At 40.0% G+C, this 18,553-nt stretch overlaps 9 protein-coding genes across 9 annotated transcripts; 4 read left to right on the forward strand and 5 right to left on the reverse strand.

The window, feature by feature from the left end:
* Positions 1 to 731: 731 nt before the first annotated feature.
* MIC60 (Mic60p) lies at positions 732 to 2,351 on the forward strand (the record flags this gene model as incomplete). Its single annotated transcript, XM_018366459.1, has 1 exon — positions 732 to 2,351. The coding sequence occupies one exon, from the start codon at positions 732 to 734 to the stop codon at positions 2,349 to 2,351; it is 1,620 nt and encodes a 539-aa protein (XP_018221051.1).
* Positions 2,352 to 2,693: 342 nt separating this feature from the next.
* HEL1 (E3 ubiquitin-protein ligase HEL1) lies at positions 2,694 to 4,349 on the reverse strand (the record flags this gene model as incomplete). Its single annotated transcript, XM_018366460.1, has 1 exon — positions 2,694 to 4,349. One exon carries the CDS (start codon positions 4,347 to 4,349, stop codon positions 2,694 to 2,696), a length of 1,656 nt encoding a protein of 551 aa, XP_018221052.1.
* A 396-nt stretch (positions 4,350 to 4,745) lies between these two features.
* DI49_3390 (uncharacterized protein) lies at positions 4,746 to 6,926 on the reverse strand (the record flags this gene model as incomplete). Its single annotated transcript, XM_018366461.1, has 1 exon — positions 4,746 to 6,926. One exon carries the CDS (start codon positions 6,924 to 6,926, stop codon positions 4,746 to 4,748), a length of 2,181 nt encoding a protein of 726 aa, XP_018221053.1.
* Positions 6,927 to 7,259: 333 nt separating this feature from the next.
* Positions 7,260 to 9,098, reverse strand: IRS4 (Irs4p; the record flags this gene model as incomplete). The annotated part of the gene is made up of 1 exon (XM_018366462.1): positions 7,260 to 9,098. The coding sequence occupies one exon, from the start codon at positions 9,096 to 9,098 to the stop codon at positions 7,260 to 7,262; it is 1,839 nt and encodes a 612-aa protein (XP_018221054.1).
* A 279-nt stretch (positions 9,099 to 9,377) lies between these two features.
* VPS51 (Vps51p) lies at positions 9,378 to 9,872 on the forward strand (the record flags this gene model as incomplete). The annotated part of the gene is made up of 1 exon (XM_018366463.1): positions 9,378 to 9,872. One exon carries the CDS (start codon positions 9,378 to 9,380, stop codon positions 9,870 to 9,872), a length of 495 nt encoding a protein of 164 aa, XP_018221055.1.
* A 407-nt stretch (positions 9,873 to 10,279) lies between these two features.
* ALY1 (Aly1p) lies at positions 10,280 to 13,093 on the forward strand (the record flags this gene model as incomplete). Its single annotated transcript, XM_018366464.1, has 1 exon — positions 10,280 to 13,093. The coding sequence occupies one exon, from the start codon at positions 10,280 to 10,282 to the stop codon at positions 13,091 to 13,093; it is 2,814 nt and encodes a 937-aa protein (XP_018221056.1).
* A 202-nt stretch (positions 13,094 to 13,295) lies between these two features.
* Positions 13,296 to 14,249, reverse strand: NTR2 (Ntr2p; the record flags this gene model as incomplete). The annotated part of the gene is made up of 1 exon (XM_018366465.1): positions 13,296 to 14,249. One exon carries the CDS (start codon positions 14,247 to 14,249, stop codon positions 13,296 to 13,298), a length of 954 nt encoding a protein of 317 aa, XP_018221057.1.
* Positions 14,250 to 14,516: 267 nt separating this feature from the next.
* On the forward strand, positions 14,517 to 16,112 carry RQT4 (Rqt4p; the record flags this gene model as incomplete). Its single annotated transcript, XM_018366466.1, has 1 exon — positions 14,517 to 16,112. The coding sequence occupies one exon, from the start codon at positions 14,517 to 14,519 to the stop codon at positions 16,110 to 16,112; it is 1,596 nt and encodes a 531-aa protein (XP_018221058.1).
* Positions 16,113 to 16,236: 124 nt separating this feature from the next.
* On the reverse strand, positions 16,237 to 18,462 carry DBP7 (putative ATP-dependent RNA helicase; the record flags this gene model as incomplete). Its single annotated transcript, XM_018366467.1, has 1 exon — positions 16,237 to 18,462. One exon carries the CDS (start codon positions 18,460 to 18,462, stop codon positions 16,237 to 16,239), a length of 2,226 nt encoding a protein of 741 aa, XP_018221059.1.
* Positions 18,463 to 18,553: the final 91 nt, after the last annotated feature.

The raw sequence follows: 18,553 nt of genomic DNA on the forward strand, positions 1-18,553 counted from the left end.
TCATTAATTTATCAATGGTAATAGAACAAAACAAGTGTCACTCTAAGTAACTTATAGAAATACTTGGGAACTCCGCTTCTAGACTAAAAAACCTTCTTAATAATCCTCGGCCAGACTTTTTTCCAAGTTTATTTGCTGTTATGAAACCACAAGCGTTTCCTTATCAGGTTAAACCTGGCCGAGACTTGAGCCCAGAAACCAAGACAGGTCAGCATCTGTTGCCCCGGATCGCATTGATTTACACAACTGGCTTTGTAGCTATATAAACTAAACGAATTAGTAAGGTTCTGTGTTGATCTGGACAGTTATTCCCAGGTACCTTTTCCGCTCTTTCGTGTAAATCCATACAAATATAAACAGTAATTTATGTATTTGGGCAATTAAAAGCGTATTTTTTCGCTCTTCATATTACTACTTCAAGAATAGAGCATGCACCCATAATCTTAGTACCAATGGTCTCACCAGACTACGAACTTCATCAATAAGCTGCACTCACATAAATTGTAATCAAAAGTCACTGGCAGCTGTACATCACTTTTAACGTCCAGAGTTTCTATTGAACCAATAAAATCCAAAAACAAATTTCTATGCGAATCGGGATTAAGGGTTGACAAAATAATGAAAAATCAAATACTTAAAATTAAAAGTGTCCTCGAAGAATATATTATTTGGAAAAGGAAGACAAACAAGACAAGGACACACCGGGATCTACCGATACTAACATCCGTATCATGCTGAGAACGACTGCTTCACGACAAATAGGACTAAGGAGGGGCCTAGCTAGTATAAATGCAGGTACTACTGTCGCATCGAACAAAGCTTCACATAAATTTCGCAATACCTTATGGACTATTGCTTTGTCAGCTACAGCCTTCTATGCTGGAGGCGTTATATATTCCCAAAAGAATGAAAAATTTGGGGATTTCTTTTCTAATAATATTCCTTTTGCTGACGATTTGGTGCAAACGTATGAGCATTATCACGATAGGCCATCGTTGTTTTTAGAAGATTCTTGGGACAACTTGAAGGCAAAATCAAGCGGACTAGTTTATGGATTAGGGTCTAGACCACCAACAGGTAAATCTAAAAAGGAAGACATTGAAGTAAGAAAAATTTTATCACTAAAGCCGCTAGATATTGAAGTCGATAATTCTGATCCGCAGCTGAAAGAAATCATAAACTCGCTAAATGATCTCATTAAAAATTTAAACGATTCCGGAATATCTGTGCCTGAAACAAAATTAAACTCAATGAAGAAGTCCAGCGAAAATATGCTTGCGAATTTGTCTCAACTTAATGAAACACTAAAGGAAGCCCTATCCAAATATATGCTGCAGAGAACGTCTGAAGTAATCACAGAACTGAATACGCAGTATGAAAATTCGAAGAGGGAATTCGAAAAAAATCTTCAAAAAAACCTGTTGCAAGAAGTGGACGAATTTAAAGAGAACTTGACAAGACAAAAAGACAAGGAGTTGGAAGAAAAGCTAAAGGCCAACGAAGAATTGTTACAAGCCAAACATGCAAATGAAGTGGGTTTATTGTCTATCACTCAAGTTAAAGAATTTAATAAGATTATCAAGGACAAAATTGAGAAAGAAAGAAATGGCAGATTGGCCCATTTAGAGGAAATTAACTCTGAAGTTAGCGATTTGAGTAAGTCCATTGACAGGTCGAGCAAAATTTTGAGCAAAAACGAGGCCCTAGTACAATTAACTCTCCAAGTAGATGAAATCAAATCCAGAATTTACAACAGTAACTTGCCTAATGTAAATATTGACAAGGAATTATCCAACTTGAAGCTCCTTTCTGGCCTTTTTTCTACTTTTAACAAGAAACCTTGTTGTGATGACGGAAAATGTTGTTGTGACAAAAAAGGTGGTAAAAACGAAAACAAAGAGAAGAAAGTACCATGCAAGTGTCAGCCAAAGAAAACCTCTCCATCACTGCTAAGCGCAGCTTTAGATGAACTGGAATCCACCTGTAGGGGCAATAACCTTTTATCTAATGAGCAAATCTACAACAGATGGAACTTGCTAGCGGACGACTTCAAAACTGCCTCTTTATTGCCACCAAATTCTGGTATTTTAGGACAATTAAGCGCAAAAGTCTTCTCTCTTTTCTTGTTTACAAAGACAGGTAACTCATCAGATGCTACTGATTTTGATTCTGTTTATGCAAGAGTTGGTGATAAGTTGAGGGTATCTAACCTCAATGATGCTGTAGAAGAAGTTGTTTCCTTGAAGGGCTGGCCTCATAAAGTTTGCGAAGGTTGGATCGAAGATGCAAGAAGAAAACTGGAAGTTCAACGCCTGGTAGAAATTCTCGACTGTGAAATAAGGACATTATGAGAAAATTATGCCACGAGGGCTGCATGAAATAGAGAAATGAGTAGGACTTTATAGGTACTTGCTTTTCTAAGTTTATTTATGAAACTCTGTATAAAAAAGAACCAGATACTTAAATGTATAAGATAGCTGTCAATAGTTACTTACCAATATCAAAATTCAAAAACTACTTGAAAAACAGTAAGTCGTCGGAAAACAAAACAACCAAGTGTATATAAATAGCGTTTCAATTCCAAATAAAGATACAAATATATAGAACAAAAATGTAACAACTGAACTCCGAATAATAAAAAAACATCCTTAAAAAATGAAAAACAACAAAAAAACAACACCGCGATACAACACTCATTCCATAACTTTGCAAATCCCTTTGCATAATAGTTCTCTACCACATTCCATCAATGCAGTAGTTCTATTTTCCACGTATCCCGCCTTATTATAGAACTCAGGTTTTCGTTTCATAATGACTTCAGGATTTTTTATTTGTAATAACTCTGATAGAAACTCTACTGCATTTGCCAAAAGCATTTGATTATCAACAAAGATCTTAGTTAAGTTGTGAGATGCATCCGAATAAAATGCCACAGCAAACGACCACTTCAATGCTGTTCGTCCCTCATTTAGTACTTTCAAACTTTCTGACAAAAACTGTCCATCGATCCACGAAATGCCTATTCTTTCTTGTAATGCATGAACTTTTGTACCCACCGTTTGCCCCAAGTTCCAATCCAATTTGGCTGAAACCTCATGCTCATTAAATAGTCTATAAAAAAATGTGTACTTCTTCAATGTTTTGTTGACGTCTTCAGAATTCTTACTTTTGCTATCCTCAATATTTTTGTACATCGTACATTGAAAGAAATTCTTACCATGGGGGGCCCATGGGCCTTCACAAATCCAACAAAACTCGTATTTACAGCTCGAGCAAATCATGTGGTTACAACCACCATTTTTTTCAATATTGACGGAACATTTGGGGCATTCTTTAGTATGAGACAAAACCCAATTCAAATTTTCAGATTCTTTTCTGGCCTTCTTAACCCAAGCGCTGGTAATTTTACAGTCTGCTGGGGCATGTACTTCAAATCCACAGTTAAAACAAAATCTATGAGACGAATTACATTTGACAAAGGGCGAATAATGCAAACGGGTGTATTCTGGTAACGAAGAAGTATCTCGTAAATGTATGATAGATTTACAATCGGCAAATGGGCACCATTTGTAATTACGATTATGTTTTTGAACGAAACTTTTGATTGAGGAATCCATCAGTTTACTACTAGAAGCGTGTCCCATCACTTTATCTATATCAACATTTTTCAACGCCAGAGAACAGTCCATACATGTAATAATGTTTCCCTCATGCAACTTATCTTGGATATAATGGCGATAACAGTTGATGCAATATTCATGACCACATTCTAATGCAAAAGTTTCCGTGTTTTTACTATCACAACAGATAACACAAGCGAAATCGTCTTTAAATTCCACTTTTCTGGAGTGTAAGCTAAAATCTTTATCTTTCTTGGCATTTGCCGCAGTGCTTAAACCAAGCTCTACAAGCAAATCGTCCATTTTTTCGGTCCATACCTCTAATAAACGCTCTTCGTTCCAATCGTAATGTTGTAGTAATATCAATATATCTGCAGACGGGATCGCAAAGATGGGTTGCAAATGGTCGACTCTTTGGAGTATTCTTTCGAAAATACCCTTAGTGGTCAAGCACTCATAATTGAGGTTCGGTACGCTTCCTTCACAAAGTACTCTTTTACTGCTTTTCGTAATAGGAATGTCAAGCATCCCCTCGTATATGGTATCGACCCCATCTTCATCTTCATTGATGTCGAACTCGGATCCTTGGCTTATTACAGTAGTTAACTTCGGAGTGGCCAGTCCATGTATGGTGAACTCAGACGTGTTTTGAGATTCGTAAAGTTCAATAGAGTCGGAGTCATTTTCATCAAAAGTATATAAATGATCTTCTTCGCCACCACTACTCATCGTCAAAAGCCTTTAACTACTATATTCAGCAGAGCTAAAAGAAAAAGAAAATCAAATACACTTCAAAAAGCTATTCTGATACCTTATTATGTCACACAGCTAAGGCACTTCCAAACCGTCCCAGCTAGTCCTCTTTTAACGCATCATAATCTTTCAAATGTTATATTCCCTTTGTTCTTTTTAAAGCGGATTTTTAATATATCCGTAAGGGAAAAAAGTAGACGAGTACCAAGGAAGTATTAGATCGTATATAATTAAACAACATAAGGTATATAGAGTTGAGTAAGCGTAATATGGCATTGAAAACTGAGGAGACAATTAGAATTAATTAGTTAAAAGAATCGATAGAAATGATTTGGATTGAAGAGAAGAGAATAATGGAAGCCAGTCCATTCATTACAATGAATGGTCAACACGATCAATGGCAGCCTTGATCTTCATGCCTATACGCGTGCTTAACTCATAGTCATCTGCATAGCCTTGGGCTCTTAATAACCATTCTCTGCTTTCCGAAAGGCCTTCAATACCTTTCAGCTTCCACGTAAATAAAGCACGTTCATAAAGGGCGGTTGGGTAAGCCCATGGATCTTCGGTCTTCTTGATGTACTTCGCCCTACCACCTTGAACTGAAAAAAATTCTGGCAAAACCTTTTCATCCAATAAGTCGCAACCTTCTTGGATATGACCTAGTCTTCTTAATGTCAGTGACACCAAAAGGTCCTTGATTAGTTCTTGGTCTGAGTCCAAGGCGTCAATCGCAGGGTTCTTGTACTCCGTTAGCATTTTCTTTGATAATTTTAAGTGCTCTTCAGACATTCTATTGTAACCGTTATAGAAGTATGCGATTTCATGCACTGGTGAAGTAGCAATGGCGTCCAGTGGATTGTCCACCCCGAGGTCGGCCTTTTTTGCCTTGAACTGCTCAACTTTTCTCAGTATAAATCTATCTAATGGCAGGTTCTTTGATTTAAACGTCTTCTTGCCCAACAAGTCGACCGAACTGAAAATAAGCTCACTAGCCTTCTCTTGGTATTCATCCTTTTTATCTGACTCCATTATTCCCATTTCACACATCCTCCAGTTTTCTAAATAACAGCAACCGGCAAAATACGTGTAAAAGGCATGTGACCAATCACTAATTTCCAACAGCGACAAGATATCATCTGCAGCTCTATCGTATTGATGCAAATGGATCAAAGTGATAGCGCGATCGAAAATCATCAAAGATTTAACCTGTCTCATACGAATCTTGCTAACATCAATCGAGTCCATCAACGCGACCGCTTCCTCTAAACGGCCCTTACCTGATAACATCCTCGCTTCGTTCAGCAACCATAGAGCACTGTTGGGGAATAACGCTCTTGATTGCAGCAACGCGTCTTCTAAGATCTTCCCGGGATGCAGCAATGTAGGGCCGTCCATATCTTCAGCATCCGAATCTTCACCATCTTTGTCGGAATCCTTAACTGCTGCAGGAATATCAAAGTCGTCGTCAGTGAATTGAAAAGGACCGTCGTAGTAAAACATTAAACCTAACAATCCGATACATCCATGAACGTTTCTTTGCTTCGTAGCTCTCCAAACAAGTCTCAGACCCTCTTCTCGGGAACCTCTGAACCCAACTACAGAAAGAACCGCACCAATTGCAGGTGGCAACAATGATATGACGACTTGTAGGATACCAAAACATAAGTTGACACCAGAGTGGATAAATTCGTCGATGGTGGCTTGGCTTAAATCGAGATCATCTGAAAGAACTTGATGATCTGTGATTTCCTTTTTGGGCAAATCTTCCATCGCTTGTAAACCCAATTCACCCCTTAGCCTGTTAATCGCAGGCGAGTTACCGATATGGGCGCCTGATAGTCTTTCAGCCCTCATGCTATGAATTTGTTCGGCAAACTGCAAAAGATCTTTATCCTTTTGTTCTTCAGGGGTCAGCTCATAAGGAATATCAACAGAATTGAACGCATCACCACCGGTTATAAAAGTTGCTGGTGTGGAGTCTTTGTCTTCATCGCCGGCCAATAGCCTCATCTTCTTGGTCTTGTTGGCGGCTTTGATAGTTTCCAAGATTTCCTGCAACATGTAATATGATTTCCTGAGCTTTAGGATTGCCTTGGCTGCCTCCATCATACTTTCACTGAAAATCATCAATAAGGCATGCAAAAGACAGGACTCAGTATAAGTCACTGCATAAACCGTCCCTGGGGGATACAACGAACTGCTCTTCAGTCCACTTTTCTGCGCCTTCTCTCTACTTTTTAGAGACAGAGTTTCAGCCTTAGCTAAAGTGGCAGAGGCCTTCTTCATCTCCTCAGCTTCAAACCCTAGAGTGGCTTCCAAAAATTCAATAACTCCACGAGCCAACGCATTGATTGTTTGGTCGGATGCTTCCTTAGCGTCACTTGCATCTAGCAGCGCCAAACCCTCACCAGCATTATCGTCCAAAACATAATCCATGGCACGTAACGCCTGTTCGAAATCATGAGCCTGTTTTAAAATAGCCTTCGTTTTTTCCTCCTGGGAAAGCTCCGGAGCCTCTTCCTTTGCACCAAAACCAAATACTTTGAACATTTATATTGTCTTGCAATCCACTAGCCTCAATATTAGCCTACCAGTCACCTCAATGTCATTCTTTCAATGACAATAGAAAAAACCTCTTCTTCTATCAAAGATACCTTTTTGTAGCAGATCGCACTACCCCTTTCCTTGAAAAAGGAAAGAAAAAAAAAACCGGATGCCAGTAGAAGATGGAAATGACATATTCTTTTAGTAAGACCAGCGTCATTGAAAGACAACTTGGGACGATGGGCGGGATTACTTGCTAGTAGAATTAAGCGAGTTACACGCGACATATGTATATATATAAATAAATCTATCTATGTAGTGGTGCTGAATTAAATTCGGTCACGATGTGCTATTATGGTCTACAAGAACGACTCTATTTTCTTTTTTGATGTTCTTGATTTCTTCCTTCATTTGTTTCTTTTTTTGCTTGGCCATTGCCTTGAGTGTGCTTACTGGTACTACCGTGGTTGATGCATATCTATCCACACTGTCCCAAACACATTGCTCGACAACGTTGGGCAGTTTTCTACCGTACAGGCACTGATCGACGAGCCACATCCCCACGATGAATGATTTTCTGTCCAGCGTACCATCCTTTCTTGAGTCCACCTTTGCGTAAATCTCCGCCAGTAAACTACTGGGAACATTGGAGCGCTTCCAAATATCGTGGACGATAATGTTCAGGATCAACCCGTCTTCCGGTAGAGAGTTCATTACAGTGGGATCGTCCTCAGAGACGGGCCACCAGCTTAACAAATCTAGATGGCGGTGTCTATTGCTCACCCACATGCTTTCATAGCGCTTTCTTTCACTGTCAGTGACAAAGGTTATATCTGTATGGGATTTCCAAGGTTTGTCCTCATTAAATTTCTGGTTCCTAGTGCGATGAATGGGCCTATGATGTGTTGTTTTATTGGCAGACTTCTTGATCTTCCTTTTAATTCTATCTCTTTTACGAGGCTTCGATAAAGTGTCCTGATTTGGATCCGATCCCGAATCAGAATCGGTGTCAGCGTAGAAATCATACGTGTCGCTGTCAGGGTTGTACTTGTACTTCACGTTTCCAGCCCCCAGTTTTTTCACCTGATCATTTTCAGTATTTGTGCTCACAGAACTTTTGCGTAGCGTTGTTCTAAATTTCATAGAGGACTGCTGTTGCTGGTGCTCGTCGTCGTGTGCGTCCATTTCGTATTGCGAAGACGAATTTTTGGGTTTAGCGCCAAATACTTTCCGTTTGAACTTGCTGACCAGTTTCTTCTTCCTCATATCAGATGAGTAATTTGGGACCAGATTTTGCAATCCACCTCCTTGGTTATTAGCGGTAGTAGTAGTACTTGAGCTTGCAATGGAAGGTTCTGACTCATAAAGCGAGAGCTGGTTGATTGTTTGAGACAGACTTGTTTGCGACCTGTTTGAAGCGACGTCTGAAGTGTCCACATTGAGACTATACTTGGAGTCAATGCTAACTGATGACATATTTTCGTTTTCGTTCTGAAGACTGTTATCGGTCAACGATGGCTGCAAAGGTGGTAATGGTCTATATTTAAGTACAAACTTAGCGCTTTCCTTATTAATGGTAGGGTCCCCAGAACATGAGGATAGCCTTCTGCTAGAACTAGGTGGGCTGATCAAGTTTTCATGAGAGTCATTCTCGGGAGTCCTTTGGCCAAGCGTTAATGAATCATTAGAGGCATTTCTTGAATATGAGCGTGAATGAAGACCCAGCGGAACACTCGATTTAGGAGTCCCCGATACTCTTATCGTGTCTACCGGAGAAGAATTGAGGTGATTATTGTCTGAATTTAGTTTCGATTGTGAGTGTGCTAAAGCCGCAGCCATTTGAGCAGCGTTAATGGCATTGTCTCTATTTATGGTTTCTGGTGTGTGCGCTCTTGGCAGCTCAACACCGTTGGGCGTTGTTGTTTTGATGGTCGGTACCTGTTTCGTTCGTATGCGTGCCTTCTTTTGTTCTTGTTGTCTTTGCCTCGGTAGCGATGGTCCAGACGTCCTTGTTTGAGCATTTGTGTTCACCGTAAATGGAGGGCATGGCCTGGTTCCCTCAGTGGAGTGGTTCTGGAAGATAGCCTGCGCAGCATGCAGAGAATCGGAAGCTCCTTGTTCAGTCAAAGCTACTGTTGTTCCGCCGTGATGGCGTTGTTTGTTGAATGAAAGCCTCATACCTTTCCGTAAATCCTTCCTCTATCGAGGAACTAGTACTACTCAAACTGCAGATGTGTGTGCCACTTGTGCAACGAAAGTGTTGTTGTGGTTGGGGTTCACTGCAGGATGGACCTTTTTGTGATGATTCAGAAACAGATTTCGAGGTGCTTTAAACGAGGAATCATCAAATTCTCGCTGCGTGGAAACAAGAGACAGTTAAGGTACGTATAGGTGAGGCTCTGCAGGGAAGAGACCATCGTGAGGAAGAGGACGTGCAGACGTGGATAGTGAGTGCAGATGGCAGAACAGATCAGCCACAAGAAGTCCCTGAGGATTAACAACTTAAACAAGGATAGAAGGTTACTGTTGAGAGAGTTCTACAACTTGAAAAATGACCCAAACGAGGGTAAACAAGACGCGAGCACAGAGGGTGATACTAGCGGACGCCACTCCCGGGATGAGCACGGTACAGATGTAAATGAAAGTGCAGAAGAAAATGCTGACGAGCTGGTGCAGAATGACGGTTTGGGAGTAGCTGTTGAGGACCGAAACGAGGGGAAACAACAAATAAGCGAAGAGATACAGAAGCTGCCCTTCAAGAGTCTTGTCCAGATCCACAACAAGCTTCTAGGCAAGGAGACGGAGACTAATAACTCCATAAAGAACACTATTTACGAAAACTATTACGATCTGATAAAAGTTAACGATCTTCTCAAAGAGATTACTGACGCCAACAAAGATCAAGTGAGCAAGCTAAAACAAACGGTAGAGACGTTGATTAAGGAGCTGTGATTCCCAGCTATATACGGCATTTTTATGAACCGCCTCTCGCGAAAGTGTGTCGTTGCAGTGTCCAGGCCAAACTCATCTTTCTGTGGTCAGTAAAGTTGGCTCGAAAGGTCCACCGCCGGTCAGCAACCGCCATGTTGCTTTCCACAGACCCTGGTCAAGACCCTTTTCATAGGTTGTAATGTATGTACACAAATATGTAGTGGCACTGTGTTTTTACCTCTTTAGGCGAATTGCTAAATACTGACTCTTTTATCTTATTTCGCTATCTTCATCTTATCAAAATGAACAAAAGTTATTAGAACAAGAAGAGACAAGAGAACAAGAAAGCGAAGCCAACAAAAACTAGTGTACCCTCCGCACAAATACGCCGGCTTTTTGCTACACATTGATTGCTCCTTTATGACTACATGCTACAACCTAAGACAGAAAATGAGACTGTAGCTCCAGTGTTCGCCATGGAGCAAGATATAAACGCTGCACCTGATGCCGTCCCATTGGTGCAGACAACAACATTGCAGGTCTTTGTGAAACTTGCCGAGCCCATAGTGTTCTTGAAAGGGTTCGAGTCTAATGGATTGTCTGAAATAGCCCCCAGTATCTTAAGAGGATCTCTTATCGTCAGAGTGTTAAAGCCAAACAAATTGAAAAGCATATCGATAACGTTCAAAGGGATTTCCAGAACAGAATGGCCGGAAGGTATACCCCCCAAGAGGGAAGAGTTCTCAGATGTAGAGACTGTTGTTAATCACACTTGGCCATTTTATCAGGCAGATGATCATATGAACTCTTTCACTTTAGAGGATCATAACTTCAACAACTCATCCAATCGCCCATCTATAAGTGAAGAAGACCATATACTAGAGATGAGTGGTGCTTCAATATATTTTCCACCAACCATGGAACCAATCAAAGGTAACAGTAATCTGAGTCTGGATGCGTATGAGCGCAACTCACTCTCATCGGATCATTTGAGCAACAAGCCTGTATCAAGTGATATATCTAACGATGACAAAAGTCTTTTGGCAACCCAAAAGGCCTCGGTTCCCTCATATAGCCGTAGAGGATCGGTGCCGGCGAATTTCCATGGCAATGCACTGTCACCATCCAACTTTATATCCGATTTATTCACAAGAACATTTAGTAATAGTGGTGCCACTCCAAGCCCGGACCAAGAAGACAATAGCATTACCTTATTCAAAGACACGAAAGACGTTTTTGTTTTTAAACCTGGTGATTATATTTATACTTTTGAGCAACCAATATCACAATCCTATCCTGAGAGTATTAAGGCGAATTTCGGTTCCGTGGAGTATAAACTGTCAATTAACATCGAACGGTTTGGTACCTTCAAATCCAGTGTACATGCCCAGTTGCCTATTAAAATCGTAAGGCTTCCCTCTGACGGATCCGTGGAAGAAACCGAAGCTATTGCAATTTCCAAGGATTGGAAGGATCTTCTACATTATGACGTGGTCATTTTCTCAAAGGAAATTGTTTTGAATGCATTCTTGCCCATTGATTTCCATTTTTCTCCACTGGATAAAGTTACTCTACATCGGATAAGAATATATCTAACCGAATCTGTCGAATACACGTGTAGTAGCAACGGTAATCGTGCGAAGGCTCGTCGACTGGAACCAACCAAAAAGTTTTTGTTAGCTGAACACAATGGCCCAAAACTATCACATATTTCTGCTGGTTCGAATCCATTAAAAGCCAAAAATAGGGGAAACATCCTGTTAGATGAAAAATCAGGCGATTTAGTTAACAAGGATTTTCAATTTGAAGTATTTATACCAAGCAAATTCACAAATAGCATACGGTTACATCCCGATACAAATTACGATAAAATTAAAGCACACCATTGGATAAAGATTTGTTTACGTCTTTCCAAGAAATACGGAGACAATAGAAAACATTTCGAAATCACTATTGATTCGCCAATTCACATACTGAATCAATTATGCTCTCACGCAAATACCTTATTACCAAGCTATGAAAGCCATTTTCAATATCCCGAAACGAAGAACGATTCCGCCGCACCAACAATAGACCAACAAAGTCAGTTCAATAGTGCGCCAACTCATCATGACTCAAATTTTTTCTTCCCAAAGGAAATTTTATCATCACCCGTTCTTTCACCAATTGTGCAGAAAACCAACATCAGAATACCGTCTGATCTCCCGGTCGTACGTAACAGAGCTGAAAGTGCAGAGAAAAAGGATCCGGATAAGCTTTCCAAGGAGATGGCCCAGAACGGTAATGTCTTCGCCTCCAAACAACTAATGGCAAACATTTACAAACCTAATCAAATTCAAAGAGAATTGACTTCCCCTCAGGCCTTACCGCTGTCTCCCATTGCTTCGCCAATACTGAACTATCAACCATTTTCGAATTCACCCCCACCAGATTTTGATTTTGATTCAGCCGGGCATGATATTAGCAGTGAAAATAATATTCCTATAGACCCTCCAACATATTCCGATGTCTTAAAGGCTGATGGCATTGATTTACCATGTTATGATACCAGTTCATCTAGGATTCCAGAACTTAAGCTGAATAAATCTAGAGAAACATTGGCTAGCATCGAGGAGGACTCCTTTAACGGGTGGTCACAAATCGATGACTTATCTGATGAAGATGATAATGACGGCGATATAGCATCCGGGTTTAATTTCAAATTATCAAATAATGTTTCGAGTGAAAATGTAAGTTCACACACTCCTATTTTACAATCTTTAAACATGAGTCTCGATGGGAGAAAGAAAAATCGCACCAATCTACATGCACCGTCAGTGTTACCAAGTACCATAAGACAAAATAATCAACATTTTAATGATATAAATCAAATGCTAGGTAGTGATGATGATGGCGCTTCCCTGAAATGGCAATCACCAAACTCAAAAAGATCATCGTTACAACAAAACTCAAATACAGTCAAAGTACAGAGTTCCATCAACAAGAAACTACCTATTCTCAAAATAAATGATAACATCATTGAACGGAAGAGTAGTGACAAACTTGAGGATCCCGAAGACATCGTTGATTCTTCAGTGGACATCACAGCATTTTACGATCCAGGGATGTCATCGGATTCTAAATTCGATTGGGAATTAGCGAAGAATCACGTAGACCCGACGAGCTATTCCGTAAATGTTGCTAGTGACAATCAAGTAATGGACGACTTTAAGGAAGCATTTCGCGAAAAGAAAGGTAAATAGAGCATATGTTGAGTTTCAGTTTTTTCGACAAAAAATTGCTCTTTGTCCTTATTTCAGTTCCTATGGTTTTATAAATGGGCAATAAACAGCCATTTTTTTATAACTATACATCGCCTACTTATATATGCACTATGAGTTTCTGTCAAAGAGAAGTTTAACTGTACTCGTTCTGTTCTTTAACAATGGCAACACCAGGCATGTTTCATTTGTCTATGAGCTTACTTATTAGGTTGGCTTTTGAATTTTCCAAGTCCATTTTTGCCTTTTGTAAAGCTTGTAATCTTAATTCAACCTTCTTCCTTTGTAAGCGGATATTTAAGACCATATCGGTTATTTCCTCCATGTTGTTTCCGTTTTCACCATCTTCAGGAAAAAGTATTGGTAACGGTGTAATAACCGCTTCATTAGGTTTGAGTACATTCCCCTTGCTTAGAAGCTGCGCTTCCCATTCTTCATTTACTCTATATGCCGTGACACCTAAAGCCTCTTCAATAACCTTCTTTTTGGCATCTTTTTGAATTGCAATTTGGTTTTCTGTGAGGGCCAGTCTTTCATCCTGAAAGCCTTGCAATTCATCGTCACTAAAATTTTCAAGCTCTTTTTCATTTGAACGTTTTAAGCCCCCGTTAGATTTTATTGTCTCCATGAGTTCGCGTTTATCCTCACTGTCCAATAATTTGACATAATCCTTTTCTTTTACAACATTGCTTTTACTAAGATTCTTTCTCGATATAGATTTCTGTTCCTTTAATTTAATTTCTTCGCGAGTTGGTATTATTGAGTGCTTGTCTCCTAAACTATCCCCATTCTCGAGAGGATCACTTAACAGTTGATGTTGTCCTTCCATCATATCTTCCATATTTAAAATCACCACGTCATCGTTGTCCTTCTTCCATGCGTTGTTATCTTTCTTCGAGTTATAAAGCTCATTGTAGTGCGAATCATCTTCCTGTTCATCACCAAATGTAATGACTCGTTTAGGCACTTTTTTAAACCTTATCGGCTGTAATTCACAAATCTCACCGTCATCATCTTCCAAAGTATTCAGTAATCCAGGCTTTATTTGCTGGATGGGCCTATGCACGGAAGTATCGCCTTCAATCTCTTCAGGAGGATCGCTTGGTAATCTGATTTTATTTCTCTTCTTGATCGCCATGTTTATGCTATACCATTATTCGAATATAGAGAAACCCAACACTACCCGCTTGCTTACCATCCAGTATGTAAACCTGGCCACCATCTCTCTATTGAATGGACTATTGATATCCTTATATGATGCTCTTTTTCCGGGTACCACGCCTATTTTGAAATACTTAGAAAAGGAAACATTCAAGAGGCCATCAACTACCGTAAAATGAACCTAATCTGAGTCTGAGGAGCACTAACTAATGACAAAGGTGGGGTACCAATAAATATTCAAGCAATGACAAGACAACAGGCTATTGACTATGCGACAAAGCAGATTCCGCAGATATTGCCCCTAGAAGAATCCGATGTTAGAGCATTGTGCGAGCAAGTGCTGAGCACGTCATCTGATAATCCAGAGCAGATTGCTTCAAAATTTCTAGAGTTTCTGGGGCACGAAGATTTGTCCTTCGAGTTTGTAATGAGATTTAACGAAATGTTGGCCCAGTCTAATAAAAAAGTGGTAAAGAATACAAAAAACGCACAGGTCGAACAGACTAGAGAAGCACCCTCTGCATCTAATATTAAGCCAAAGCAGCACATTAGTCCTGACTCTATAAACATACCTAGAGTTGAACAACCAAAAAAAAAGCAGGAGGAAAAGAAATATTCAGCGAATCAGCCTACCATGCAGCCGTCGAGTCAAGCTGTTAAGGCTCAACCAAAGAAGGAGAAAAAAGAGCATAAAACTAAGCAAAAATTGCAATCGCTGCAAGAAATTGACGACGCTATAAAAATACTAGAGCTCCGAGGTAGCGGTTTATCTGATCAAACTTGTCATTGCCAAGGTGCAAGACATCCAGTTTTTGAAATAGCACCAAACTGTCTTCATTGTGGTAAAGTGATCTGTGTTAAAGAGGGATTGAATAGAGGTAAATGCGGTCACTGTGGTGAACCACTCATATCTGAGGAAGAGAAAGTACAAATGACGAAGATTTTGAATAATGAGAAAGACGAACTGAACGATCCTTCATCATTATCCAACGCTTCAAATGGTGCTAATGTCACAAAAAAAAAAAGTAAAAGTTATAAGATAACTTCCGGTATGGGTAAAAATTTATTTGCTGAACAAGACAAATTATTTGATTTCATTGAAAGGAAAAGGGAAAGAGAAAGAAAGCGCAATGAAGTGTTAAAATTGCAGGAAAAGCAAAAAAATAATAGCTCAAAAGAAGAAAAACTTGGCGAGCAGGAGAATCCAGCGGAGGAAAATCCAGAGTTGTTAGCTGCACAAGAACGGTTGGATAGACTGTTACATTTCCAGGACACTTCCGCAGAGAGAACAAAAATTATAGATAATGCTAGTGACTTCAGTATGAACCAGGAGGTTGGGTTATGGGGCAGTACAAGAGAAAGAGCTCTTGCTCTAAAAAAGCAACAGCGTAATTTGAGAAAATGGGAGAAAGTGGAAAAGGAACGTAATGGTAAGGGTGACAAATACGTTGTCAGCATGAACATAGGCCCCAATGGCAAAGTAACCATGACAGAGGTTCCCAAGGACACAAAAAACGTGGTTGCAGATTCAGATGATAATTTCAGTGGTCTAAGCGACGAAGAAGACATCAACGACCTGAAACACATACACGCTTTGAAGGATGAAATAAGTACCACAAAAACCATGGAGAATTCGCATTTGCAGTCTAAAATGTGGGATTCTGAACGTGATAAGAAGCAATTCGATAGGCCTACGTATGTGAGCAGAAATGCGAATGGCGTGCAAAGTGGAAAGAAAGAACAATCTCATGATGTTAAAGATCATGATTTGAAATCAAGAGTTCAAGTCGATCAAAATGTAGAAGCTTCTTTAGAACAAAACATTCTCGCGGTACTTTGATGAACATACACATAAACACTACGATAGAAAATATGTTCGTTATTATTTTCTTTAAATCTAATTTTTTTTTTTTGGCCTATTAATATACAGTCTTTTTATATGCGTGGATGCTATTTTACTCTATTTAATAATTGAATTCACTTGCTATTTGCTTCTCTGCCATACGAGCCATGCGGAACATTTTATTCTTTGAATTTTCCTTAGTTGGCTTATCAGTCTCACCATCCTTACTACTCTGCAGTCCCATAGCCTTAGGTCTTTCACGCAGCCCAAAACTCTTAGCCAAATGACCCAGATGCAAAAATTTAACGTTGAAGAATTTCTTTTCTTGCGATATATGTGTAGCGTAAGCTCTCACATGACTTATGAACCCTTTAACTGCTAGATTCTTAAATGTTGAATCCCCCACTACACGTCTTTCTATATTCAAGTGCCATGTGGTGGCATTAGTGTCCCACTCATACTCTTTATCAGCTCCGTTCTTATTCTTAGACGATTTATCATCTTTTTTAATATATTTGTCATTTCTGTTGACATTCACATCTTTGAAAGCCGGAGTCAATATTTCTTTATCGAATTGCAATAATTCCCAACCCATGGGATGGTATGGTTGAATGTAGTCCATGTATTTTTCTTCTTCACCAGGAAGTAAAAACAACAAACTTTCACCCTTCTCACCAGCACGCGCGGTACGACCCACTCTATGCAAATGGTCCTCAACAGCAAACGGAGGGTCCAATTCAATAACAGACCCGACTTGAGGAAGATCCAAACCTCTACTTGCCACATCTGTACAAAACATGATCAAATGCTTTCCTTTAGTGACCTCATTATCACGAGCAAAATGTTGTAAAGTGGAACTTCTTATTTGTTGAGACAAGGAACCATGCAGTTTATAAATCACCATGTTGGGATCCTCAGAATTTGAAAAACAAGGAAATATGGTGTTCCCCTTTGTGAGCACTCTTACAGAATCACCTATTAGGTTTTTGTGATGACCATTACTCCCGGAAAATGCATCATAATRAAATTCTACACTGTCCGAACACGTCACGAATACGATTGTACGCAATGTTTTGGATTGTGGGTCAGTGGCGACAAAATCCTTGGTAATGTTGTTTAAGGTAGCAGCCAATGTGACAAGACGTAACTTGGGTGGAACAATAGTAATCCTTTGTAAAAGTTGGTCGGGTGCCACCGTTACAGCGTCGGCGTCCTTCTTCGTACCATTACTAATCAATTTGTAGTCCTTCAAGGCCACGTTTCTTAACTTATTAACACCGTCGGTTAGTGTGGCACTACATAGCATGTGGACCAACTTATGGGGTAACTTGGGGAACTTGTCGGAGTTGATAGGAATATCATGGACGATCTTGATGATTTCGCTAATTGTTTCATCGAACCCCAATTCCATCAACTTATCACCTTCATCCAGTACAATATACCTCAAAGATTGGCTCAATTGCTCCTTGATGACCTTTGTATTTTGCAAATGATCTAAAATACGACCCGGAGTACCGATGATGAAATTACAGCCCTTACGCAATCTAGCCTTTTCCGACTTTTTACGTTCACCACCAATCAATAGGCATGGAACCAAATAATGGCAACATGAAATCAAAGTGGAACAGACCTGGTATATTTGCGAAGCCAATTCACGTGTAGGAGCCACAATCAGAGCAAACGCACCGGAGGAACGATCGACACGGGTTTCCATGTTCAAAATAGTGGATATTATGGGTAATAGGTAAGATAGAGTCTTACCTGAACCAGTTTGAGCGTGAATGAAAAAATCGTTCTTCCCCGCATTGGCTATCACTTGAGGGATGGCCTGCTTCTGAATACTAGTAGGCTTTTGAATACGCATTTTTTGCTCCAGGTGAGAAACCAGGACATCAGAAACACCTAGGGACGCAAACAGGTCAGTTTTCAATGGCGCGTTGGATGGATTGATGGCAACACTTTCGTCATGTATGTTGGTGTTCACGGCAGTCGTTATCTCTCTATTGGACGTAAACAAGGACGAGACAAACTGAGAATCGGCTGGTAGTATCCTTCCTTGGGTGTTGTGGGCATTTCTACCTTTAGGTCCTTCCTGCTCAGCAGGACCGTCAGCATTATCTCTATGCACTTTTTTACCGGAATCGCCGCCTCTTTCTGACCCTGGTATTTGGTCTCCAGCAACATCCGCTCTTCTCTTTCTCGAACCTGTCTTGCCCTCTAGCTTCATTTTCATTCTCCGTCTATCCTTCCATCTACCACCTGTCACCTTGGCAGCTTGCTTGTACGAATTTCCGGCAGCATCGTCATTCGTGGAAAAGTTTAACAGCATAGAATCATCGTCACTCATCTTAGTCGAAATGTTCGTAAGTTTGTACTTGGTTACCTAAATTAACGTGAAAGGAAAAGGGAAACAAAAATACCTGGCGTAATTATAAATA

The sequence above is a fragment of the Saccharomyces eubayanus genome, chromosome XI (genome assembly GCF_001298625.1).
Source record: "Saccharomyces eubayanus strain FM1318 chromosome XI, whole genome shotgun sequence".
Lineage (NCBI taxonomy): Eukaryota > Fungi > Ascomycota > Saccharomycetes > Saccharomycetales > Saccharomycetaceae > Saccharomyces > Saccharomyces eubayanus.